The following is a 27,275-nucleotide window of genomic DNA, read 5'->3' on the forward strand; positions in this document are numbered from 1 at the left end:
GCCTCACCCGCTGAGTTTCTCCAGCATTTTTTGTCTCCCTGTGGTTTATTTTAGGTGAGAGATACAAAAAAAAAGACTCAAAGTGCTGGGGGTTTTTTTTAGTTTGGTTTAGAGATACAGCGCGGAAGCAGTCCCTTCGTCCGCGCCGACCAGCGATTCCCCGGCACACTAGTCCTATCCTACACACGAGGGACACATTTATGGAAGCCAATTGACCTACAAAGTGTGCGAGGGGAATTATCGCCGGAGATCCCGGAGAAAACCCACACAGTTCACGGGGAGAATGTACAAACTCCGTACAGACAGCGCCCGTAGTCAGGATAGAACCCTGGTCACTGGCTCCGTGAGGCAGCAACTTTACCGCTGCACCACTAGTTCAAGATGAAGAGGAAAAAAAAGTACAGCCATTGGCGCAAGATAAAGTTCAATTAAAGGTCGACCGATGGTCTCCCAAAGAGGCAGGTGTTGGAGGCTGTGACACTGTGCAACCTGTATGAAGCTGCAATGGACCATTGTTGGTTTATTGAGGAATCCCATTTATTTTGTGACTTATCTGTATGCCAGACTCAAAGAACTCCATCCCGGAATACATCGTTGATGTGGAGTCGATGGATATTTTCCCAGTCGGTTGGTGTGAAGCCAATGGATATCCTCTAACGCCTCCGTGTCATGTAGTCTGTAAGTATCTCTAGGGAAAGTGCCCACTGCTCAACTCCAACCGATGGTCCACTTACTGGAGTAGTTGTTGTTTGATAGTTTAGTTTCGGGATACAGCGCGGAACCTTGGTCAGCACGGCCGAGTTGGGCCGAAGGGCGGTATGGCACACCACCACGCTCTGCCAACATTGTTGACAATAGACAATAGGTGCAGGAGTAGAGGCCATTTGGCCCTTCGAGCCAGCACCGCCATTCAATGTGATCATGACTGATCATCCCCAATCAGTACCCCGTTCCTGCCTTCTCCCCATATCCCCTGACTCCGCTATTTTTAAGAGCTCTATCTAGCTCTCTCTTGAAAGCATCCAGAGAACCTGCCTCCACCGCCCTCTGAGGCAGAGAATTCCACAGACTCACAACTCTCTGTGTGAAAAAGTGTTTCCTCGTCTCCGTTCTAAATGGCTTACTCCTTATTCTTAAACTGTGTGGCCCCTGGTTCTGGACTCCCCCAACATCGGCAACATGTTTCCTGCCTCTAGCGTGTACAAGCCCTTAATAATCTTATATGTTTCAATGAGATGCCCTCTCATCCTTCTAAACTCCAAAGTGTACAAGCCCAGCCGCTCCATTCTCTCAGCATATGACAGTCCCGCCATCCCAGGAATTAACCTTGTAAACCTACGCTGCACTCCCTCAATAGCAAGAATGTCCTTCCTCAAATTAGGGGACCAAAACTGCACACAATACACCAGGTGTGGTCTCACTAGGGCCCTGTACAACTGCAGAAGGACCTCTTTGCTCCTATATTCGATTCCTCATGAAATGATGTGGCGTTCTATAGAGAAGCAGGAATGAATTGGAGAGTAGTTTAGTTTATGAGATAGAGAGCGGAAACAGGTCCTTCGGCCCACCGAGTCCACGCCGACCCAGCGATCCCCGCACATTATCACCGCCCTCCACCCACGAGGGACAATTTGACACGTACACCGAAGCCAATTAACCTACAACCCTGAACATCTTTGGAGGATGGGAGGAAACCGAAGATCTGGGTGAAAACACACGCAGGTCACGGGGCGAGCTTGCAAACTCCGTACAGACAGCACCCGTAGTCGGGATCGAACCCGGGTCTCAGGCGCTGTGAGGCACCTACTCTACCGCTGTGCCGCCGTTTTTGTGTCTTATCTCGGGTTACATGGAAGTTGAGTATCTGTGCCTTGGAGCTCATCTCTCTTTTCACTAACTAACAGGTCAGAAACAGAAGAAGATTGCGGTGGTGCAGCCAGAAAAACAGTGAGTTCATAATTAAATTATATCACATGTAGATGTTTAACGTTTTATGTGTCATTCCTAACTGTCACTGGATGTCATGTTGTCACTTGCGGGCGGAGCACCAAGGCAAATTCCTTGTATGTGAATACTTGGTCAATTCATTCATACAGTTCAAATATGATTTGTATGTTAAGAGTCATGTATAAAGCTGCAATGGACCATTGTGGGCACCTTTCCTTGAGCATCATTGCTGGCCTTGATTTGCTCCTTTGCATATTTTTCATTTATTTTTGTTCTATGTACCTTTTCATATCTCTCGTTTCCCTCTTGCCTGAATCTGTCTGAAACAGGGTCTCGACCTGAAATGTCACCCGTTCCTTTTCCTCCGATCTCTGTGTGTTATAACAGGAAATAAGAATACTGAATAGTTCTGAAGAAAAGGATACTGTGCTAAATAGCAGTCTGCCTGAAGAAACTCCAGCACTCCCCACACGTTTTTCCACAAATGTTGCCTGACCCGCTGCTATCCTGTGAAACGTCACCCCCAGTTCTCCGCAGATGCTGCCTGACCCGCTGAGTTACTCCAGCACTCTGTGAAACGTCACCTATCCATGTTCTCCACAGATGCTGCCTGACCCGCTGAGTTACTACAGCACTCTGTGCACTCACCTTGTTTTCCAGATGCGCAAGATTTCGGCATCTGCATGTTTCTTGTAATGCTGCCTTGCGTTACTTGGTGCAAGATTTCGGCATCTCTTGTTGTACTTCTGAGTTTTTGTGTACTGATTTTTTTTGTTTGTGAAACTAGGCTCCAATCCACACCTGCTGAGACAATCCCTCCAGACTCATCCACCATGTCAACAGATCCAGGTGAGTTTTGAAAGGCTTCTCGTTTCCATAAGTGATGCTTTCATAAGTCACAGAAACAGAATAAGTTCGTTCATAAGTGATGATAGCAGAATTAGGCCATTCGGCCCATCAAGTCCACCCCGCCATTCGATCATGGCTGATCTATCTCTTCCCCTAACCCCATTCTCCTGCCTTCTCCCCATAACCCCTGACACCCGCACTAATCAAGAATCTATCTATCTCTGCCTTAAACACTAGTGTAGCTGGGACATGTTGGCCGACGTGAGCAAGTTGGGCCGAAGGGCCTGTTTCCACACTCTGTGACTCAATGAGAGGAATAGATCGGGTAGATGCACAGATTCTCTTGCCCAGAGTAGGGGAAAAGATTTAATAGGAATCTGGGGGGTAACTTTTTCACACAAAGGGTGGGGGGTGTATGGAACGAGCTGCCGGAGGAGGTACTTGAGGCAGGGACTATCCCAACATTTAAGAAACAGTTAGTCAGGTACATGGATGGATAGGACAGGTTTGGAGGGATATGGACCAAGCGCAGGCAGGTGGGACATTGTTGGCCGGTGTGGGCAAGTTGGGCCGAAGGGCCTGTTTCCACACTGTATCATTCTATGACTCAGATCTTATTTTATCTTTTTTCATTCCGCAGGAACCACCAATGGCAAATATTGCTTTCCCAAGATATATTTCAATCATCGCTGCTTCTCTGGTCCATATTTAAACAAAGGGCGGATCGCAGAACTGCCTCAGTCTGTTGGACCTGGCAAATGCGTCCTTGTTCTCAAAGAGGTAAGCTGGGTGGAAAAGTATCGGTAAGTTTACTTGGTCAGCCAAGGTTGCTTATAAATGAACAGGTGATCATTTCTGAGGCATGCTGATGCTCTAATGTTCAATCATCATCTATCCTGCAGAAAAGTAATCCAGCATATCTATGTGTAGGAAGGAACTGCAGATGCTGGTTTAAACCAAAGACAGACACAAAATACTGGAGTAACTCAGCGGGACCGGCAGCATCTCTGGAGAGAAGGAATGGTTGAAGTTTCGGGTCGAGACCCTTCTTCAGACTGATGTCAGGGGAGGGGGCGGGACAAAGATAGAATGTAGGCGGAGACAGTAAGACTGGCGGGAGAACTGGGACGAGGAACTTGTTTTTGGCCTCGGGTTCGGCATAGATATTGCGGGCGGAAGGGGCCCGATCCCGGAGCTTGCCGTGTTCTTGAAAGCCTCAGGATTGATCGACTGTGCTTTCTTTGTGTGTCTTTTAAAACAGGTTCTCACGCTGTTGATCAATGCAGCGTACAAACCCGGCCGTGTGTTGCGGGAACTACAGCTAGAGGAGGACCCAGACTGGAACTGTCAGGACGAGACGTTGAAAGCCAAGTAGGTATATCGCTGTCAGCTAGTATATAAAGGCGTGATTAGTCCAGAATGGCAGCCAAAGTCACTTCTGACACCATGTGTAAAGTACTATTGACACCGTCATCAAAATTCATAAGTACTTTAATAAGATTAGGGAGGTTGCACCGAGTCGAGGTCACGACCAGGGACCCGTACTGTTGCCACGCAACGGCAACTGGAGGGCACGCGGTGAACTGCAGGTAAGCATTTACTATGGCTATCAGCACAGGCGAGGCCCTTCTTCCCCCGAGAGCCCTGGCCCGGCCCCAGACCCTTGTTCCCCCGGCCCCCTGTGTGGGTGCTGCTGACCCACAGCCCGTGACAGTGAGGCCAACAGGGGGAGACGGGGCTGAGGGAGAAGCCGTGGCTGGACTCCCGGGGGGATAGTGTGCAACTGACCCGATTATGGCGCTCCTTCAGCCGCCAGACACGGATCCTTTGCGCTCGTGATTGATCTCAGAGTTGGTGACTTTGCCCGCTTTTCAATGACAGCTAAACCAGTGGTTCCCACCTTATTTTAGCGCAAAGCCCCACCTAATCACCTCTAAAATTTTGATGTAAGAAAGTACGCGTTCCCGTGTGTTAACAGTGAGTGCCGGAAGCTGCCAGGGTCCTTACAAAAGCTCTTTGAATCGCATTTCTAAATCCAATTGCTGAATAAGGTTCTCGCCCTTTGACCCGATGACCTTACGTGCAACCCCCCTATACATACAGAGACCATAGCAATAGTTACTGTAGGCTTGAAGTCTTACGTAAATCTAAAACAGTATGGCTGCTTGCATTCCACACGATGACATAGTGGAAACCCGACATGGAGTATGGATCGGGTCAGCTATAGCAAAACCAGACATGGATCAAATCAGCAATAGTGATTGATCTACCTTGTTGGTGACTTTGCCTTGCTCTAAACGTTATTCAAATTATTTCCTTCATTGTGCATCTCTGCACTGTAAATGTATGCAGCCTCAGAATTAGAGGACGTTCCTTCAGGGCGGAGGAGATGAGGAGGAATTTCTTTAGTCGGAGGGTGGTGAATCTGGAACTCATTGCCACAGACGGTTGAGGAGGCCAAGCAGTGGGTATTTTTAAGGCAGAGGTAGATAGATTCTAGATTAGTACGGGTGTCAGGGGTTATGGGGAGAATGGGGTTAGGAGGGAGAGATAGATCAGCCGTGATTGAATGGTGGGGTAGACGTGATGGGCCGAACGGCCTAATTCTGCTCCTATCACCTATCAGCTCTGTTTAACTTTCACTTTCCTCATCGAACATTTCCAGTGGCGTCAGATTCAGCAACTCTCAGTTGGAATGTTTTGCAAATTGGCTTCAAATGGATGGTCTGTATTTTCAGGTACAAAGGAAAGACGTACCGAGCGATGATGAAAATCGTCAGGACCGCTGATCGAGTCGCTGACTTCTGCAGAAGGACGTGCATGAAGTTAGAATGCTGCCCCAACCTGTTCGGGCCACTCATGGTGACTGATAAATGCCCCGAAAACTGCTCCATTCACACAAAAACTAAATATAGTAAGTACAGGTACACTGGAACCATTGTAGATGTAGCCCAGTCACACACACACACCACACTCCCCACCATTGTAGATGTAGCCCAGTCCATCACACACACCACACCACATTGTAGATGTAGCCCAGTCACACACACACACCACACTCCCCACCATTGTAGATGTAGCCCAGTCCATCACACACACCACACTCCCCACCATTGTAGATGTAGCCCAGTCCATCACACACACACCACACTCCCCACCATTGTAGATGTAGCCCAGTCCATCACACAGACCACACTCCCCACCATTGTAGATGTAGCCCAGTCCATCACACAGACCACATTCCCCACCATTGTAGATGTAGCCCAGTCCCCACCATTGTAGATGTAGCCCACACATACCACACTCCCCACCATTGTAGATGTAGCCCAGTCCATCACACATACCACACTCCCCACCATTGTAGATGTAGCCCAGTCCATCACACACACCACACTCCCCACCATTGACTCCATCTACACTTCACGCTGCCTCGGGAATGCAGCCGACATCATCAAAGACTTGTCCCTGTCCCACCCCGGTCATTCCTTCTTCTCCCCGCTCCCGTCTGGTAGAAGGTACAGAAACTTGAAAGCGCGCACCACCAGACTCAGGAACAGCTTCTTCCCCTCTGTCATCAGGCTTCTGAACGGCCCTTCCACAAGCTAGGGTGCTGTCCGGTTCACTCCTATGTTGGCACCTGAGACGTTGCCTGTCCATTTCCCTCCACAGATGCTGCCTGACCTGCTGATTTTCTCCAGCATTTTGTATTGTACTTTTTTCCTTTGTGGTTCCACATTTCCCATTCCGATCAGAGCTCTGATTGAGGGGGGATCTTATAGAAACTTACAAAATACTTAAGGGGTTGGACAGGCTAGATGCAGGAAGATTGTTCCCGATGTTGGGGAAGTCCAGAACATGGGGGTCACAGTTTAAGGATAAGAGGGAAGTCTTTTAGGACCGAGATGAGAAAATCATTTTTTACACAGAGAGTGGTGAATCTGTGGAATTCTCTGCCACAGAAGGTAGTTGAGGCCAGTTCATTGGCTATATTTAAGAGGGAGTTAGATGTGGCCCTTGTGGCTAAAGGGAGCAGGGGGTATGGAGAGAAGGGAGGTACAGGATACTGAGTTGGATGATCAGCCATGATCATATTGAATGGCAGTGCAGACTCGAAGGGCCGAATGGCCTACTCCTGCACCTATTTTATATGTTTCTAAGGACAATTTACACATGCAGCAAGCCAATTAACCTACACACCTGTACGTCTTTGGAGTGCGGGAGGAAACCGAAGATCTCAGAGAAAACCCAGGCAGGTCACGGGGAGAACGTGCAAACTCCGTACCGACAGCACCCGTAGTCAGGATCGAACCCGGGCCTCCGGCGCTGCAAGCGCTGTAAGGCGGCAACTCTACCGCTGCGCCATCATGGCCTCCGATGTATATTCATGTACAATAACATGAATGAATGAATAGGTTTATTGGCCAAGTATTCACATACAAGGAATTTGCCTTGGTGCTCCGCCCGCAAGTGACAACATGACATACAGTGACAGTTAGGAATGACGCATAAAACATTAAACATTAATAATAAAATATAATCGATTAAACGTGTGAATTAAATAAAATACCAGAGCAAAAGGAGGCTACAGATTTTTGGTTGGTACACAAAAATGCTGGAGAAACTCAGCGGGTGCAGCAGCATCTATGGAGCGAAGGAAATGTCGTCCCGAAACGTTGCCTATTTCCTTCGCCCCATAGATGCTACTGCACCTGCTGAGTTTCTCCGGCATTTTTGTCTACCTTTGATTTTCCAGCATCTGCAGTTCCTTCTTAAATACAGATTTTGAGCTGTTGAGTAGAGCTACTAATCGTGGAAAAAAGCTGTTTTTATGGCTGGCTGTGGCAGCTTTGACAGTCCGGAGTCGCCTTCCAGAGGGAAGTGATTCAAAGAGTTTGTGGCCAGGGTGAGAGGGGTCAGAGATGATCTTGCCCGCTCGCTTCCTGGCCCTTGCAGTGTACAGTTCATCAATGGGGGGGGAGTTTGCAGCCAACAGTCCGGAGTTGCCTTCCAGAGGGAAGTGATTCAAAGAGTTTTTTGGCCAGGGTGAGAGGGTAACGCGATCCTTTTTTGTTTCACTTTTGTCGCTCCAGCTTATTACTACGGAAAGAAAAAGAAAATCGTCCGACCTCCCGTGGGGCACAGCAGCATGGAGAGCAACAACAAGAAGCCGGCTCGACGGAGGAAGAAGCGGAGGTCCTGCTTCGTGCAAAAGAAGAAACGATCATCGACTTCAGTAGACTTTGCCCCACAGGTATCACAGACGTTTCATCCGTCTGATCTACTGACTCCCGCTATAGATAGCAGAGAACAAACGACACTTAGCTGAGCCTGGTAGACCAAAAAATGCTGGAGGACAAAGAGGTGCAAAAAACACTGCAGGATCTTTAGAATAACGGGGAGGTCGTTTAAGACTGAGGCGAGAAAAAACTTTTTCACCCAGAGAGTTGTGAATTTGTGGAATTCCCTGCCACAGAGGGCAGTGGAGGCCAAGTCACTGGATGGATTTAAGAGAGAGTTAAATAGAGCTCTAGGGGCTAGTGGAGTCAATGGATATGGGGAGAAAGCAGGCACGGGTTATTAATTGGGGCCGATCAGAATGAATGCCGGTGCTGGCTCGAAGGACCAAATGGCCTCCTCCTGCACCTATTTTCTATTTTTCTATGAACTCAGCGGGTGAGGCAGCATCTATGGAGCGAAGGAATAGGTGACGTTTCGGGTCGAGACCCGGAAGGGTCTCGACCCGAAACGTCGCCTATTCCTTCGCTCCATAGACACTGCCGGGTCTCGACCCGAAACGCCACCCATTCCTTCGCTCCATAGTTGCTGCCTCGCCCGCTGAGTTTCTCCAGCATTTTTGTCTACCTTCGATTTTCCAGCATCTGCAGCTCCTTCTTAAACATTTAGCTGAGCCAGACAGCTTGTCTCATGTTTATTTCAGAAGCCTCTTGTACATACATTCTCACCAACCATGGCCCGTGTGCAGATAAGGCCAATTAGTGCATCTGACCTTGGGGTTGTTATTGATCTCTTGTCACTGGGCCTTCTCGTGAGGCTGCTGGATAGACAACAGGTGCAGGAGTAGGCCATTCGGCCCTTCGAGCCAGTACCGCCATTCAATGTGATCATGGCTGATCATCCCCAATCAGTACCCCGTTCCTGCCTTCTCCCCATATCCCCTGACTCCGCTATCTTTAAGAGCCCTATCTCGCTCTCTCTTGAAAGCATCCAGAGAACCGGCCTCCACCGCCCTCTGAGGCAGAGAATTCCATAGACTCACAACTCTCTGTGAGAAAAAGTGTTTCCTCGTCTCCGTTCTAAATGGCTTACCCCTTATTCTTAAACTGTGTGGCCCCTGGTTTTGGACTCCCCCAACATCGGGAACATGTTTCCTGCCTCTAGCGTGTCCAAACCTTTAATAATCTTATATGTTAGGATAAGATATCCTCTCATCCTTCTAAACTCCAGAGTGTACAAGCCCAGCCACTGGATACTTTCAAGGAAGAGCTAGATAGGGTTCTTAAAGATAGCTTGAGACGTTTCTACAACTTGATTGGAGTCTACCAGTTTCAAGAAAGAGCTAGATTAGGGCTCTTAAAAATAGCGGAGTCAGGGGATACGGGGAGAAGGCAGGAATGGGGTACTGATTGGGGATGATCAGCCATGATCACATTGAATGGCGGTGCTGGCTGGAAGGGCCAAATGGCCTACTCCTGCACCTGTTGCACCTATTGTCTATTGTCTATAACTGCAACGTGACCTCCCAACTTGTTTACTCGTGTAATGTTTTATATTTACCTGGTACTGTAGGAAAATGGTGATGACAAGGAGGATAGTCTTGAGGCGGGCGATGATGATAGCGCGAGTGATGGATCCAGCTCGGAACAGCGCGATGATCAAACAGACACGTCGTCTGAAATTCCTGACATCAAACCCAAGCCCCAAGCACGGTTGCGATCGTCGTCAGAACAGCCGCGGCCGTACATCGTGGACAGCGCGCGGCGGAAGAGGAGGGCTCGGACCTTCTCGCTGTCTGAGGACGACAAGTACGATTCCCTCAAATGCTCGGCGCCAAAGGTAAATGGCACGAGGCGCGCAGCCAACCGCGGCCAATGGCCGTTTCCGTTGCCGGGGGGTTTCCCCGTGGAACATATCCAAAGATGTGCAGGTTCCTTCCCTCTGGAGATGCTGCCTGACCTGCTGAGTTTGTGTCCACCTCAGGTTTACTTGGCTCGGCATGAATTGTAAATTATCCCTAGTGTGTGTAGGATAGTGTTAGTGTGCGGGGATCGCTGGTCGGCGCGGACCCGGTGGGCAGTGAATTTAATGACCCTGCAACATGCTCACAAAACATGAGTGGAGAAATAACACACACAGTGTGCTGGAGTAACTCAGCGGGTCAGGCAGCATCTCTGGAGAACATGGATAGGTGATGTTTCGGGTCAAGATCCTTCTTCAGACTGATCACCTATCCATGTTCTCCACAGATGCTGCCTAACCCACTGAGTTACTCCAGCACTCTGTGAAACGTCACCTATCCATGTTCTCCACAGATGCTGCCTGACCCGCTGAGTTACTCCAGCACTCTGTGAAACGTCACCTATCCATGTTCTCCACAGATGCTGCCTGACCCGCTGAGTTATGGTGCAGCACCATCTATGGAGCGAAGGAAATAGGCAACGTTTCGGGCCGAAACCCTTCTGGAAATAGGCAACGTTTCGGGCCGAAACCCGGAAGGGTTTCGACCCGAAACGTTGCCTATTTCCTTAGCTCCATAGATGCTGCTGCACCCGCTGAGTTACTCCAACACTCTGTGAAACGTCACCTATCCATAATGTGTGCTTTTCCATATGGACCTCACTGTCCTGGGCCACCTCCATTGCCACAGTGAGGTTGAGCAGGCTGGGTCTCTATTCCTTGGGGCGCAGGAGGATAAAGAGAGGTCTTATAGAGGTGTACAAAATCATGAGAGGAATAGATCGGGTAGACGCACAGAGTCTCTTGCCCAGAGTAGGGGAATCGAGGACCAGAGGACACAGGTTCAATGTGAAGGGGAAAAGATTTAATAGGAATCTGAGGGGTAGCTTTTTCACACAAAGGGTGGTGGGTGTATGGAACGAGCTGCCGGAGGAGGTAGTTGAGGCTGGGACTATCCCAACATTTAAGAAACAGTTAGACAGGTACATGGATAGGACAGGTTTGGAGGGATATGGACCAAACACAGGCAGGTGGGACTAGTGTAGATGGTACATGTTGGTCAAGGTGGGCTGAAGCACCTGTTTTCACGCTGTATCACTCTATTACTATGGAGAACAGCACCTCGTATTTCGCTAGGATAGCTTGCGTTACGAACATCGATTTCTCCTATTCCCTTCCACCAGTATTCCTTCCTCTGGCTTCACATTTCGAGCGCCTTCTAACCTCATACGATCTGATAGAACTTTGTTCATCCCAGGAGTGAAATTTAGTTTTAGTTTAGAGATACAGCGGCGAAACAGGCCCTTCGGCCCACCGGGTCCGCGCCGACCAGCGATCCCCGCATACTAACACCATCCTACACACACGAAGGGACAATTTACACTTATACCGAAGCCAATTAACCTACAAACCTGCACGTCTTTGGAGTGTGGGAGGAAACCGGAGCACCCGGAGAAAACCCACGCGGTTCACGGGGAGAACGTGCAAACTCCGTACCGGCAGCACCCGTAGTCGGGATCGAACCCGGGTCTCCGGCGCTGCATTCGCTGTAAGGCGGTAGCTCTACCGCTGCGCCACCTTGACCGCCCATGGTGAAATTGATCTGCCAACTGTCAGAAAAAAACACACACAGAGTGGTGAATCTGTAGAACTCTCTGCCACAGAAGATAGTTGAGGCCACAGTTCATTGGCTATATTTACGAGGGAGTTAGATGTGGCCCTTGTGGCTAAAGGGATCAGGGAGTATGGAGAGAAGGCAGGTACAGGATACTGAGTTGGATGATCAGCCATGATCATATTGAATGGCGGTGCAGGCTCGAAGGGCCGAATGGCCTACTCCTGCACCTATTTTCTATGTTTAATATACATGAAACATGAAATACCTTTTGTCTTTTCACCTGTTTTTAAAAAATGCCCCCCTCAGTTTTGTACTAAATCGTGCCCCACTCATCCTAAACCTATGTCCCCCTGTTTTTAATTCCCCTACCCTGAGTAAAAGACCACCCGCATTCACCCGATCTATTCCCCTCATGATTTTATACGCCTATATAAGATCACCCCTCAGCCTCCTGAGCTCCAAGGAATAGAGTCTTGTAATTCCGTATTATCTTTGATGAGAATTCCATTTCCACATGATAAAATTAAGACAATTCTTTCATTTAGACTTTTTCACAAAAGAGAGCAAAGGAAATTAAATTACTGCTAATCAAAACTGGTAATTGGGTTCTCTATATTAATATATTGTGCAATAATTGGATAATATTGCCACAGATTGCGTACAAATATGGGCTGACATGAAGATGTGGTTGGCATTACCACGTTATTCCCTTCCTCTCACAAGGCATTAACTCACGATGGTGTGTTGTTCCTCAGGCATCAATTAGCTCGTTAATTTGCTCATCGAATGTGACCCAGATAGTGAATGTCTGTCATCGAGTCATGGAGTGATACAGTGCGGAAACAGGCCCTTCGGCCCAACATGTCCCATCTACACTAGTCCCACCTGCCTGCGCTTGGCCCGTATCCCTCCAAACCTGTCCTATCCATGTGCCTGTTTAACTGTATCTTAAACGTTGGGATAGTCCCAGCCTCAACTACCTCCTCTGGCAGCTCGTTCCATACACCCACCACCCTTTGTGTGATAAAGTTACCCTTCGGGTTCCTATTAAATCTTTTCCCCCTTCACCTTGAACCTATGTCCTCTGGTCCTCGATTCCCCAACGCTGGGCAAGAGATTCCGTGCGTCTACCCGATCTTCAAACCAGCGCTTCAACTCCCCCTCCCATTCCAAATCCGACCTTTCTGTCCTGAGCCTCCTCCATGGCCAGAGTGAGTCCCACCGTAAATTGGAGGAGCAGCACCTCATATTTCGCCAGGGCGGTTTACACCCCAGCGGTATGAACATTGACTTCTCTAATTTCAGGTAGTCCCTGCTTTCTCCACACCTTCCCAGCTCTCCCTCAGCCCACTGTCTCCGCCTCTTCCTTTCTTCTTCCCGCCCCCCCCATCAGTCTGAAGAAGGATCTCGACCCGAAACTTCACCTATTCCTTCGCTCCACAGATGCTGCCTCACCCATTGAGTTTCTCCAGTATTTTTGTCTACTTTTGTCTAAACGAAACTCAAGATCTCTAAAAGACAAAAGCAATTTTTAAAGAAATAAATAGTTCCTAAATATTTGCAGAAAGTGCGGTGAAGTACAGTCTAGTTTATAGTCACGTGTACCGAGGTACAATGAAAAGCTTTTGTTGCATGCTAACCAGTCAGTGGAAAGACTATACAGTGCATTCAGAAAGTATTCAGACCCCTTCAACTTTTTCCCACATTTTGTTACATTACAGCCTTATTTTAAAAAGGATTACATTCATTTTTTTTACCATCAATCTACACACAATACCCCAGAATGAAGTAGTGAAAAAAGGTGTTTAGAAATGTTTGCAAAGTAATTAAAAAGAAATAACTGAAACATCACATTTACATGAGTATGACACTCAAAATTCAGCTTAGGTTCATCTTGTTCCCATTGTTTATCCTTGAGACGTTTCTACAACTTGATTGGAGTCCACCAGTGGTAAATTAAATTGATTAGACATGATTTGGAAAGACAATACACCATTAAAAAAAAATAAGGGGTAAGCCATTTAGAATGGAGACGAGGAAATGCTTTTTTCTCGCAGAGAGTTGTGAGTCTGTGGAATTCTCTGCCTCAGAGGGCGGTGGAGGCCGGTTCTCTGGATACTTTCAAGAGAGAGCTAGATAGGGCTCTTAAAGATAGCGGAGTCAGGGGATATGGGGAGAAGGCAGGAATGGGGTACTGATTGTGGCTGATCAGCCATGATCACTTTCAATGGCGGTGCTGGCTCGAAGGGCCAAATGGCCTCCTCCTGCACCTATTGTCTATTGTCCATTGGTATCGTGTGGAATACGAGCAGCCATACTGTTTTAGTTTTACCTAAGTCTTCGAGCCTACAGTAACTATTGCTGTGGTCTCTGTATGTATTCTGATTAAAGTACTTATGAATTTTGATGACGGTGTCAATAGTACTTTACACATGGTGTCAGAAGTGAACTTCGAATTGACTATGGCTGCACCTATTGTCTATTGTCTAAAATATATTAGTTCTAACATGGTGTGATAACTACTGGACATGCTGTTTTGTGTCCATGTAGGAAATCAGGCAACATGAGGAAGAGAAGCTGGTTCTGCAGAGTAACCCGTTGGAATGGTCCGTGTGTGAAGTTGTCAGATTTATTAAATCGACGGACTGCGCCCCTCTGGCAAAGATATTCCAGGAGCAGGTAATGTCACAAAAAGATGCCTTTAAAATATTGAGCGTATCTAATTCTGTCTTACTAATGAGCCTGTCCCACTTACGTGACTTTTTCGGCAAACTTTGTTGAAAATCCAGCGGCGACCAGAAAGACGCCACGACTCTTTGGGCGACTGAGGAGACGACTCACGACCGTACAGGCGACATGTCACGGGGTGAAGCCTGTATGGTCGTGAGTAGTCGCCCAAAGAGTCGTACCTTGTTCTGGTCGCCGCTGGATTTTCAACATGTTGGACATTTTCGGCGACCTGCAAGGACCTATGACGGGTGCCGGCAGTCTCCGAAAAAGTCGCGTAAGTGGGACAGGCCCTTAACTTATTTAGTTTACTTTCGTTTTGTTTAGAGATACAGCGCGGAAACAGGCCCTTCGGCCCACCGAGACCGCACCGACCAGCGATCCCCCGCACACTAACACACACACACACACACACACACACACACACACACACACACACACACACACACACACACACACACACACACACACACACACACACACACACACACACTAGGGACAATTTACAATTTTTACCGAAGCCAATTAACCTACAAATCTGCACGTCTTTGGTGTGTGGGAGGAAACCGGAGCACCCGGAGAAACCCACACACTAACACACACTGGGGACAATTTTACATTTACTCCAAGCCAATTAACCTAGAAACATAGAAAATAGGTGCAGGAGTAGGCCATTCGGCCCTTCGAGCCTGCACCGCCATTCAATATGATCATGGTTGATCATCCAACTCAGTATCCTGTACCTGCCTTTTCTCCATACCCACTGATTCCTTTAGCCACAAGGGCCACATCTAACTCCCTCTTAAATATAGCCAATGAACTGGCCTCAACTACCTTCTGTGGCAGAGAATTCCAGAGATTCACCACTCTCTTTGTGAAAAATGTTTTCCTCATCTCGGTCCTAAAAGATTTCCCCCTTATCCTTAAACTGTGACCCCTTGTTCTGGACTTCCCCAACATCGGGAACAATCTCCCTGCATCTCGCCTGTCCAACCCCTTAAGAATTTTGTAAGTTTCTGTAAGATCCCCCCTCAATCTTCTAAATTCTAGCGAGTACAACTTGTACGTCTTTGGAGTGTGGGAGGAAACCGGAGCTCCCAGAGAAATCCCACGCAGGTCACGGGGAGAACTTACAAACGCCGTACAGACAGCGCCCATAGTCGGGATCGAACCCAGGTCTCTGGCGCTGTGAGGCAGCAACTCTACCGCTGCGCCACCGTGCCTCCTGTTTAATGTTTAATCAAACAGTCTTACCAAATCTTCGGTTCTACTGTTGCCCCGTTTTTGATTAAAGTCTCCACTGAAAAAATTCACTAAGGAATCTCGAAATCTCCGCAAAAATATTGAAGGGCGAGTCTCCATAATGAAACCTATTACTCATTCCACAGTGACTGTAGGACAAATGGTCCATTTTGACGGCTTCTGGAGAGAAAAGGCATCTTGTTGCAAATTCCTGCCGGCAGAATTGCCGAAATGTTCCCTAATAATCCTAATAATAATAATAAATGTTATTTATGGGCACCTTTCAAGAGTCTCAAGGACACCTTACAAAACTTTAGCAGGTAGAGGAAAAACATGTAAGGGGAATGAAATAAATAGTAGAGACATTACTAGTACACAAAGTAAAGACAGAATTCAATTCAAAACACAATATGAGGCAATTAATGCACAGATGAAAAGGGAGGGGGACGTGAGGCTGAGGATAGGCAGAGGTGAAGAGATGGGTCTTGAGGCGGGACTGGAAGATGGTGAGGGACACGGAATTGCGGATCAGTTGGGGGAGGGAGTTCCAGAGACTGGGAGCTGCCCTGGAGAAGGCTCTGGAGAAAGAACAAGTACAATGGTGGTGGAAACTAAATAGATCTGTAATCAATCGAATGCAACAGGAAATACCAGATAGTCATTTATATGTGTGTGCGTGTGTATTTGTGTCTGCATGTGTTACTGAGTCTGTGTGTGCATGTGTCTGTCTGTATGTGGCTTTGTGTGTCTGTCTGCGTGTGTGTGTCTTCGTGTGTGTGTGTCAGTGAGTGTGTGTGTATTTATGCCTGTGTGTGTGTGAGTGTCAGGGAGTGTGTGTGTATTTATGTGTGTTATTGAGTGTGGGTGTGTGTGCGTGTCTGTGTTTCTGCATGTGTGTGTCTGCCTGTGTGCCTTCGTGTATCTACGTGTGTATGTGTCTGCATGTGAGTTTCTGCGTGTGCCTGTCTGCGTGTGTCTGTCTCTCTGGCGGTGTGTGTGCTCACGCGTGTATGAATTAAGTAAGCACATGCCTGATGAAGCATAACCACACACACACGCTCGGTTCCACAATTTAGTTGAGAAAACCGCAGATGGAAAGTGGACTCTTGTGGGGAAAGTCAAAAAAAAGCAGAAATTCATTGAGGAATAACACTGAAGATCTTAACCATGGCCCTGCCGTATCTGCAGATGACAAAGATCGGAAAAGTTTGCGATTTTCTTTAGAACCACAAAGAAAGAATAGGGATAGGATTATATTTCTGTGTGTGTGTTCAAGAGGCCAATGTTGATTTCTAATAATATAACTCGTTACACAAAGGAATTGTGACAGATTCTATCCACAATGTGAAAATTGATTGAAAAAGGGTGTGGGATTGGTGAGAACATTTACCAAAAAATAAAATATTTTCGTGGTGAAATTAATTCCTTTATGTAAACATTTATATGAATCAATGGTGAAGAGACATAATTAACCACTGATTTTAATATCTTAATTATCAAGCAGGGAAATATATGTTCTTTTCATTGCTAGAGTGAACAATGTTACTCTGTGTAATGAATGTGTGTAGCTTTCATAGCAAAAGGATTTGAGTATAGGAGCAGGGAGGTGCTACTGCAGTTGTACAGGGTCTTGGTGAGACCACACCTGGAGTATTGCGTACAGTTTTGGTCTCCAAATCTGAGGAAGGACATTATTGCCATAGAGGGAGTGCAGAGAAGGTTCACCAGACTGAATCCTGGGATGTCAGGACTGTCTTATGAAGAAAGACTGGATAGACTTGGTTTATACTCTCTAGAATTTAGGAGATTGAGAGGGGATCTTATAGAAACTTACACAATTCTTAAGGGGTTGGACAGGCTAGATGCAGGAAGATTGCTCCCAATGTTGGGGAAGTCCAGGACAAGGGGTCACAGCTCAAGGATAAGGGGGAAATCCTTTAATTAAAACCGAGATGAGAAGAACTTTTTTCACACAGAGAGTGGTGAATCTCTGGAACTCTCTGCCGCAGAGGGTAGTCGAGGCCAGTTCATTGGCTATATTTAAGAGGGAGTTAGATGTGGCCCTTGTGGCTAAGGGGATCAGAGGGTATGGAGAGAAGGCAGGTACGGGATACTGAGTTGGATGATAAGCCATGATCATATTGAATGGCGGTGCAGGCTCGAAGGGCCGATTGGCCTACTCCTGCACCTAATTTCTATGTTTCTATGTTTCTATCATTGCATAAATTTGCTCAGTAAATTTGGAGAAAAGTCAAAAGTGGTGCTTTTTCATTAATTCATGTACAGTTTCTAAGCTGATGCAAAAAGATCATATTACCCGGAAGATGTCCCACTGACATGCCACTCAAACCCAAGATGGCAGTGGAGACCACATCGGGTAGATGCTGGGTCTCTATTCCTTGGAGCGCAGGAGGATGAGGGGTGAGGGGTGATCTTATAGAGGTGGATAATACCATGAGAGGAATAGATCGGGTAGATGTGCAGAGTCTCTTGCCCAGAGTAGGGGAATCGAGGACCAGAGGACACGGGTTCAAGGTGAAGGGGAAAAGATTTAATAGGAATCTGAGAGATAACTTTTTTCACACAGAGGGTGGTGGGTGTATGGAACGAGCCGCCAGAGGAGGTAGTTGAGGCTGGGACTATACCAACGTTTAAGAAACAGATGGGTACATGGATAGGACAAGTTTGGAGGGCTATCAGTCATTGAAAGTAAGCATGCAGGTACAACAGGCAGTGAAATAAAGCTAACTGGCCTTCATAACGAGAGGAGTTGATTATAGGAGCAAAGAGGAACTTCTGCAGTTGTACAGGGCCCTGGTGGGACCACATCTGGAGTATTGTGTGCAGTTTTCGAGCCTGCACCGCCATTCAATATGATCATGGCTGATCATCCAACTCAGTATCCCGTACCTGCCTTCTCTCCATACCCTCTAATCCCCTTAGCCACAAGGACCACATCTAACTCCCTCTTAAATATAGCCAATGAACTAGCCTCGACTACCCTCTGTGGCAGAGAGTTCCAGAGATTCACCACTCTCTGCGTGAAAAAAGTTCTTCTCATCTCGGTTTTAAAGGATTTCCCCCTTATCCTTAAGCTGTGACCCCTTGTCCTGGACTTCCCCAACATCGGGAGCAATCTTCCTGCATCTAGCCTGTCCAACCCCTTAAGAATTTTGTAAGTTTCTATAAAATCCCCTCTCAATCTCCTAAATTCTAGCGAGTATAAACCAAGTCTATCCAGTCTTTCCAGTAAACCAAGTCTATCCAATAACATTTAGTGCAAGGTAAAGCCTGTAAAGTCCGATCAAAGATTGTCCGAGGGTCTCCAATGAGTAGATATTAGCTCAGGACCGCTCTCTAGCAGGCAGTTATATTATTCGGATTGACCTACGAAAAATCAAATTAATACCTTAGTTTAGTTTAGCGATACAGCACGGAAACATTTTGTTTACTTGAGAGGCACTGCACAGAAACAGGCCCATCGGCCCACCGAGTCCGCACCGCCCAGCGACCCCCACATACTAACCCTATCCTACACGCACACTAGGAACAATTTACATTTATATCAAACCGATTAACCTGCAAACCTGCACGTCTTTGGAGTGTGGGAGGAAACCGAATATCTTGGAGAAAATCCACTCAGGTCACGGGGAGAACGTGCAAACTCCGTACAGACAGCACCCGTAGTCGGGATCGAACCCGGGTCTCCGACGTTGCAAGCGCTGTAAGGCAGCAACTGTACCGCTGCGCCACCGTGATCACCGATACTTCCAATAACCATTAAGGGGAGAACGTCACTGTTTGTTAAATGTGAACCATATTACTTTATGGATGACCATAGACAATAGGTGCAGGAGTAGGCCATTCGGCCCTTCAAGCCTGCACCACCATTCAATGTGATAGAACATAGAAAATAGGTGCAGGAGTAGGCCATTCGGCCCTTCAATCCTGCACCGCCATTCAATGTGATCATGGCTGATCATCCCCAATCAGTACCCCGTTCCCGCCTCTCTTCATATCCCCTGACTCCACTATCTTTAAGAGCCCTATCTAGCTCTCTCTTGAAAGCATCCAGAGAACCGGCATCCACCGCTGTCTGAGGCAGAGAATTCCACAGACTCACAACTCTCTGTGTGATAAAGTGTTTCCTCATCTCTGTTCTAAATGGCTTACCCCTTATTCTTAAACTGTGGCCCCTGGTTCTGGACTCCCCCAACATTGGGAACATGTTTCCTGCCTCTAGCGTGTCCAAACTCTTAATAATCTTACATTTTTCAATAAGATTCCCTCTCATCCTTCTAAACTCCAGAGTGCACAAGCCCAGCCGCTCCATTCTCTCAGCGTATGACTGTCCTGCCATCCCGGGAATTAACCTTGTAAACCTACGCTGCACTCCCTCAATAGCAAGAATGTCCTTCCTCAAATTACGGGCCCAAAGATCAGAGTTATAATGTCTCTACTGTTATAGAATCGTTGGTTGTGGCTCATTTTGTTTGAATAATTTTGGTGTTAGTCTGAATAACTTTGTGGCTGAGCAGAATCTTCAGGGCGGACCTGTGGGGTTGCAAGTGTGAATCGTAATGTAATATCCATAGAACCAGTCAAATTACTTCCAAATTACTGAAATTACCTGCAGTAAGTCGTCAATGCAGAAAGGTATGCTAATATAGTGTAGGAAGGGACTGCAGACACACACAATGCAGGAGTAACTCAGAGGTCAGGCAGCATCTATGGAGAGGGAATGTGTGACTCTTCGTGTCGAGACCCTTCTTCAGCTGCTAGATTAAACCAAATAGACAGTAGAGAAGGGTCTCGACCCAAAACATCACCCATTCCTTCTCTCCAGAGATGATGCCTGTCCCGCTGATTTACTCCAGCATGTTGTGTCTGTCTTATGCTAATATAATCCTTCATTGAAACATGTATTTATACAATTTTATGACGATAAGATTTCAAGAATGTCATCAAGTAGTGTGTGGATAAGCCCAGTTGCAGACTACTTTTATTTTTATTTTCAGTTTAACTCAGTTCAGTTTATTGTCACGTGTACCGAGGTACAGTGAAAAGCTTTCTTTAGTTTGCTGCTCACCAGTCCACGGAAGGACTATATACATGGTTACACTCGTGACACACACACAGTGCACACATGCAGAGTAAAGGGAAGATTTTCCTGTAGAGTGCACACGTCCAGTGTACAAAGATGAAATTGTACAGAAAGAAAGAAGGAAGGAAGGAAGGAAGAAAGGAAGAAAGAAAGAAAGAAAGAAAGAAAGAAAAGAAAGAAGGAAAGAAAGAAAGAAAGAAAGAAAGGAAGAAAGGAAGGAAGGAAGGAAGGAAGGAAAGAAAGAAGGAAAGAAAGAAAGAAAGAAAAGAAAGAAAAGAAAGAAAGAAAGAAAGAAAAGAAAGAAAGAAAGAAAGAAAGAAAGAAAGAAAAGAAATAACGAGAGAGATAGAGAGAGAGAAAGAAATAACGAGAGAGATAGAGAGAGAGAGAGACTTTATTATCACATGTGACAGAGTGATATTCTTTGTTTTGGATACCAAGGGTATGCAAAGATCCGCCACATAAAGGGCACTGGCAAATTTACAAAGTGTCCCACGCCAGGTCCTCTTTTGTCCCCCCCCCCCCTTCCCCACAACCTCTCGATGCCACCCTGAATAATTGACACACTTATGTTTAACCCACCCACAGGACATCGATGGCCAGGCCTTGTTACTGCTGACCCTGCCGACTGTCCAGGAATGTATGGAGTTGAAGCTGGGGCCCGCCATCAAATTATGTCACCACATCGAGCGGGTGAAAATTGCCTTCTATGCGCAGTATGCTGACTGACCGCACCCTCCACCATTCCTCCCACTCATTCCTGACTTGCCCGACAATGAACAGCGGGACCAGTAGGGTTCCCCTCGGACAGCGGCAGACCGATAAAACGGCAGGCTGATCAATTGCCAGACCTGGTGGCCGTTTTATTCCTTTCATTTGCTGCTGAACGAAATAATTGGATCAAAATGAAGAACAGTTTCGTAACTGTGAAAGGGCGACCTCTGCAAGAAGTATGTGTCGCCTGCAACGTGTTTGCGGCAGATCGATTGATCGATCGATTGTGAACTACTTTGGAGCTTTGCATGGAAGTGGGAGGATATTCTTCGGTCTCGGACTGCAATGAATAACGGCAGAGGTGTAGATGAGGAGCCGCTACTCGGCAGGTCGGGTGGGGTCGTTGGCCTGCCGTGCCTTCACACTTCAAACCCCCGTTACTTTAGGAGACAAATATACGGTGGAAAGAGCACAGGTTAAGAACCAGCGCAGAGACAACAAACCAGACCTTCGTTAGCGATCGGAGCAGTATCAGGCCATTTGGCCCATCAAGTCACGGCTGATCGGCCTCTCCTCCTCCTAACCCCATTCTGGACCTGGAAGCACCCAGTCCACCCATCTGCTCTGCTTGCCAATTGAACAATCTTTTCCATGCCACGCTTCTGCCCATCTTGATTTGGTTGCGATGTGCTTTCTGGGAGATCGAACAACTTGAGTTGCAAGGAGAATCCTGACCTCTCAACGCAGCTTGTTTCGAACCAAGACCAGAAAGCTGTTTGGTCGCATTTCCATATTAAGACACTTTTTTAAAGAAGCCTATGCTTAGTACATAGCAGCCAAAAAAAAAAAATCCATCTTAAGGTCACCCAAATTGAATGGAACTCAATTTAATTGAGTTTGAACAGCTGGTTAATGACAGCTCTGTGTCATAAACTCGAGTGGATATCGCAACCTATGTATGAATATGTGAAATATCTCTGCAGTAAAATGTGAGAATAATTAATGTCTAAAAACTTTTGCTGACACTGGGACAATATAAGGTGTATATTTTGGTTTTTACTTTATCATTTCTCGAAAGAAGAAAATGTTATCTACCGTGATAATTCGACTTGGATGTTCAATAATTTGTAAGGGCACACTTTTGTAGGCTGTGAGCATGGAATTGTTTACGGAGGTAAACACTGTGCCGCCCGTATTAGACATGTATGAAGACCAAGTAGCCAAGAAGACAGCACCGAACCTGTTGTGGGGGTTGAGATGAGTTGCTGCAATTGAGCGGATATTTGCAATGTGTACTCAGAGTAAGGACCTGCAAAAAAAAGTGCGTATAATATTTTTTATTCAGAGAAACAGCGCAGAAACCGGCACTTCGGCCCGCCGAGTCCGCGCCGACCAGCGATCCCCACACACTGACACTATCCCACACTCACTAGGGACATTTTACACTTAGAAACATAGAAACAAAGAAAATACGTGCAGAAGAATGCCATTCGGCCCTTCGAGCCAGCACCGCCATTCATTGTGATCACGGCTGATCGTCCCCTATCAATAACCCGTGCCTGCCTTCTCCCCATATCCCTCGACTCCACTAGCCCCTAGAGCTCTATCTAACTCTCTCTTAAATCCATCCAGTGACTTGGCCTCCACTGCCCTCTGCGGCAGGGAATTCCACAAGTTCACAACTCTCTGGGTGAAAAAGTTTTTCCTCACCTCAGTCTTAAATGGCCTCCCCTTTATTCTAAGACAGTCACACCAAGCCAATTAACCTCCAAGCCTGCACGTCTTTGGAGTGTGGGAGGAACCCGGGGAAAACCCGCGCGGGTCACGGGGAGAACGTGCAAACTCCGTACAGGCAGCACCCGTGGTCGGGATCGAACCCGGGTCTCTGGTGCTTGTGAGGCAGCAACTCTACCGCTGCGCCACCGTGCCTGCTGCCCCTTTGAGAGATTCCCATGCCAACATGTCCATTACAGCGATTCCAAAGCAATCGATTGAAGCTACGCTCCGGTGGGAAATAAATGTCTTGTTGTCATATAACGGCCGGCACGATGGCTCAGCGGGTAAAGCCGCTGCCTCACAGCGCCAGAGTCCCAGATTCTATCCCGACCTCGGGGACTGCCTGTGTGGAGTTTGCACGTTCTCCCCTCTGGCCCCCTGGGTTTCCTGCGGGTGCTACGGTTTCCTCCCACGTCCCAAAAGCACGCGGGTTTGTGGGTTACTTTCCCCCCTCCCCCCCGAGTGTGCAGAGAGTGGATGGGACGGTTTGATAATGTAGAACTAGTGTGATCGCTGGTCGGCACGGACTCGTCGGGCCGAAGGGCCTGTTTCCATGCTGTGCCTCCAAACTACAACTGAGCTAAAATTACGTTTTTCAGTCAGCGAAACAATAACGCAAAGAACTCGCATGTCAAACTTTTTATTTCATAGTCTTATTATAAATGGAACCACAGGGTTTAACGAAAGTCCCCTAGAATGTAGAGATTCAAATCATCTCAGGCAGATTAAACTATCAGGCGGTTATCTTGATCCATTGCGCATTGACAAAAAATACCAGTGCTTCACACACTGCCTAGCTGTTTGGAGCATGGTGACTTCGTAAATGGTTGGAACACTCAGGGCGTCACAGTGGTAGAGTGGCCACCTCACAGCTCCAGAGACCCAGGTTCGATCCCGGCTACGGGTGCTGTCTGCACGGAGTTTCTACGTTCTTACTGTGACTTGCGCGGGTTTTTCTCCGAGATGCGCAGGTTTGTAGGTCACCCGGCTTCGATATGAATGTAAATTGTCCCCCGGGTGTGTGTGTGTGTTGGGAAGTGTGCGGGGATCGCTAGTCAGCGGGGACTCGCCATTTTCCGCGCTGTATCTCTCGACTAAAACTGAGCTGAAGTTCCATTTTTGAGTCTCGCGAAAAAATAAAAGCAAAGAACTCTGAGACTAAAACTAAAATTAAAAAAACTTTTAACTGCAATTAATTCAAAATTTAGTGTTAGAATTAAATTGTAATATATTTTACGTATCAAACCTATTCTTCAAATTAACGCACTCATGTTAATCACTTCGTTGCCACGATATTTGGTGAGAAAATGTTTATTTTTTAAAATAATAATTCAGTAACGACGGGGAATGTGTTCACCGCACTTTTTTTTTTGCAATTCCACAAGGATTTAACGCTCCAAAATGTCTGCACCCACAAAATGTTTAATAGCTGCAGTGTTTTCTGTCACTTGGGGCGTGTCGCGGTGGAGCAGCGGGTAGTTCTGCTGCCTCACAGCGCCGGGGTCCGGGGTCCGATCCTGACCTCGGCTGCTGCTGTCTGTCTGTGTGGAGTTTGCACGATCTCCCTGTGACCGCGTGGGTTTCCTCCCACAATCCCAAAGGGTTTGTCGGATTCATCGGCCCCTCTGTAAATTGCCCCCTGAGTGGACGAGAAAGGTTGATAGCACAGAACCAGTGTGAACGGGTGATCGATGGTCGGCATGGACTCGAAGGGCCGAAGGGCCTGATTCCAACCTACATCTCTTAAACTTCCTTGGGTAGTGGGCTCACTGGCATTTGACTATGGGACACGTGCTTAAATGGATGGTCAGCATTGACTCGATGGGCTGAAGGGCTTGTTTCTACAGTGTATCTTCAATCCTTGGACCACACATAGATTGTAAAGGGCTCAGGTCTACATCTTAACTATATGTGTTCCCCTAAACGTTACACAACAATCAAACTTGTTAGATATTACAGATAAATCTTTGGTGTGGATGCACATGATATTTGTATGCATTCAGAGAATGCGTTTGTTGCTTTGGCCTAGAATCTGTATAGTAAGGTTGCTGGTTAATTTTAAAGCCAGAGACTCATAAGGCTGATGCACAGCTATTGAACCACTTATTGTAGATGGATAACCCTGTGTTTCCACATGTAAGGCGGCTGAGTCGTGGGTTCGATCCTGACCACGGGTGCTGTCTGTACGGAGTTTGTGCGTTCTCCCCGCGACCTGCGCGGGATTCCTCCGGTTTCCTCCCACACTCCAAAGACGTGCAGGTTTGAAGGTTCTCATTGTAAATTTGTAACGAGTGGGCGTAGGATTGAGTTGATGCGCGGGGATCGCTGGTCGGCGCGGACTCGCTGGGCCGAAGGGCCTGTTTCCGCGCTGTGCCTCGACAAATTGAACTAAACTCGCCGCAAGTTGTGGCTTTTCCTGTCTAGCTCTGCGCGAAGCAAATCGATATGCAAAATGTTCTGCAGTTTAAGAAAACCGGGAACAAATAAAGCACCAAATCAGAGCCCTTTGAGTATCCCATTCTTCTTCATAGGTAGACGGAGAATGCTGGAGGAACTCAGCGGGTGAGGCAGCTTCTATGGAGCGAAGGAATAGGTGACGTCTCGACCCGAAACGTCACCTATTCCTTCGCTCCATAGACGCTGCCTCACCCTCTGAGTTCCTAGAAACATAGACAATAGGTGCAGGAGTAGAGGCCATTCAGCCCTTCGAGCCTGCACCGCCATTCAACATGATCATGGCTGATCATCCAACTCAGTATCCCGTACCTGCCTTCTCTCCATACCCCCTGATCCCTTTAGCCACAAGGGCCACATCTTACTCCATCTTAAATATAGCCAATGAATGGCCTCAACTACCTTCTGTGGCAGAGAATTCCACAGATTCACCACTGTCTGTGTGAAAAATGGTTTTCTCATCTCGGTCCTAAAAGATTTCCCCCTTATCCTTAAACTGTGACCCCTTGTTCTGGACTTCCCCAACATCAGGAACAATCTTCCTGCCTCTAGCCTGTCCAACCCCTTAAGAATTTTGTAAGTTTCTATAAGATCCCCCCCTCAATCTTCTAACTTCTAGCGAGTACAAGCCGAGTCTATCCAGTCTTTCTTCATATGAAAGTCCTGACATCCCAGGAATCGGTCTGGTGAACCTTCTCTGTACTCCCTCCAGCATTTTTGTCTACCTTTGATTTTTTCCAGCATCTGCAGTTCTTTCTTAAACCATTCTTCGTCCTGGTGTTCGATTGTTATTTCTAGAGTAAAACTGCGTTTCAAATGTTCGAATCGTTCGGGAGTGCAAGCTTTGAAATGTAATTCTTAAACCAAAAGTCCCGTCAATGGAAAAAAACGCAGACGACTTATTTTGTCATTTTCATTAATTTTGAGTCTTTTGTGCTGTCCTGTTGGCAAACATGCTTATCAAATGCAGATCACGTGCAAAGATTGAAACTGAGGTCATTTAATATTATGTGCAATCCTGTCCCACCTAATAATAAAAAAAATAATATTGCATTAATGTTGTTCATTTATTTATTCCAGAATTCTCTTCTGAAAATTAATGTTCCATAATTAACATAATAGCAATATGTTCCTGATGTTGGGGGAGTCCAGAACCAGGGACCAATAGCACATTCTTGCTATTGAGGGAGTGCAGCGTAGGTTTACAAGGTTAATTCCCGGGATGGCGGGACTGTCATATGCTGAGAGAATGGAGTGGCTGGGCTTGTACACTCTGTGGAGTTTAGAACGATGAGAGGGTATCTCATTGAAACATATAAGATTGTTAAGGGCTTGGACACGCTAGAGGCAGGAAACATGATTCCGATGTTGGGGGAGTCCAGAACCAGGGGCCACACAGTTTCCGAATAAGGGGTAAGCCATTACGAGTAAGGGATAAGCCATTTAGAACGGAGACGAGGAAACACTTTTTCTTACAGAGTGTGGTGAGTCTGTGGAATTCTCTGCCTCGGAGGGCGGTGGAGGCCGGTTCTCTGGATGCTTTCAAGAGAGAGCTAGATAGAGCTCTTAAAGATAGTGGAGTCAGGGGATATGGGGAGAAGGCAGGAACGGGGTACTGATTGGGGATGATCAGCCATGATCACATTGAAT

The 27,275-nt window shown here is 47.0% G+C and overlaps 1 protein-coding gene across 5 annotated transcripts in view; it reads left to right on the plus strand.

Moving 5' to 3' along the window:
- The window catches only part of sfmbt2 (Scm like with four mbt domains 2), a 98,454-nt gene extending 71,776 nt beyond the window's left edge, over nt 1-26,678 (plus strand). For all 5 annotated transcript variants that reach the window (XM_055653448.1, XM_055653445.1, XM_055653450.1 and 2 more), the window contains exons 12-21: nt 565-678; nt 1,905-1,947; nt 2,735-2,796; nt 3,437-3,576; nt 4,058-4,167; nt 5,535-5,710; nt 7,887-8,047; nt 9,604-9,870; nt 14,159-14,287; nt 21,270-26,678. In XM_055653448.1, coding sequence (XP_055509423.1) covers nt 565-678; nt 1,905-1,947; nt 2,735-2,796; nt 3,437-3,576; nt 4,058-4,167; nt 5,535-5,710; nt 7,887-8,047; nt 9,604-9,870; nt 14,159-14,287; nt 21,270-21,410 — 1,343 coding nt within the window. In that variant the 3' untranslated portion in view covers nt 21,411-26,678. The remainder of the gene's footprint in view (nt 1-564; nt 679-1,904; nt 1,948-2,734; nt 2,797-3,436; nt 3,577-4,057; nt 4,168-5,534; nt 5,711-7,886; nt 8,048-9,603; nt 9,871-14,158; nt 14,288-21,269) is intronic.
- The last annotated feature ends 597 nt before the right edge of the window (nt 26,679-27,275 follow it).

This window comes from Leucoraja erinacea, chromosome 22 (assembly GCF_028641065.1).
Source record: "Leucoraja erinacea ecotype New England chromosome 22, Leri_hhj_1, whole genome shotgun sequence".
Classification (NCBI taxonomy): domain Eukaryota; kingdom Metazoa; phylum Chordata; class Chondrichthyes; order Rajiformes; family Rajidae; genus Leucoraja; species Leucoraja erinaceus.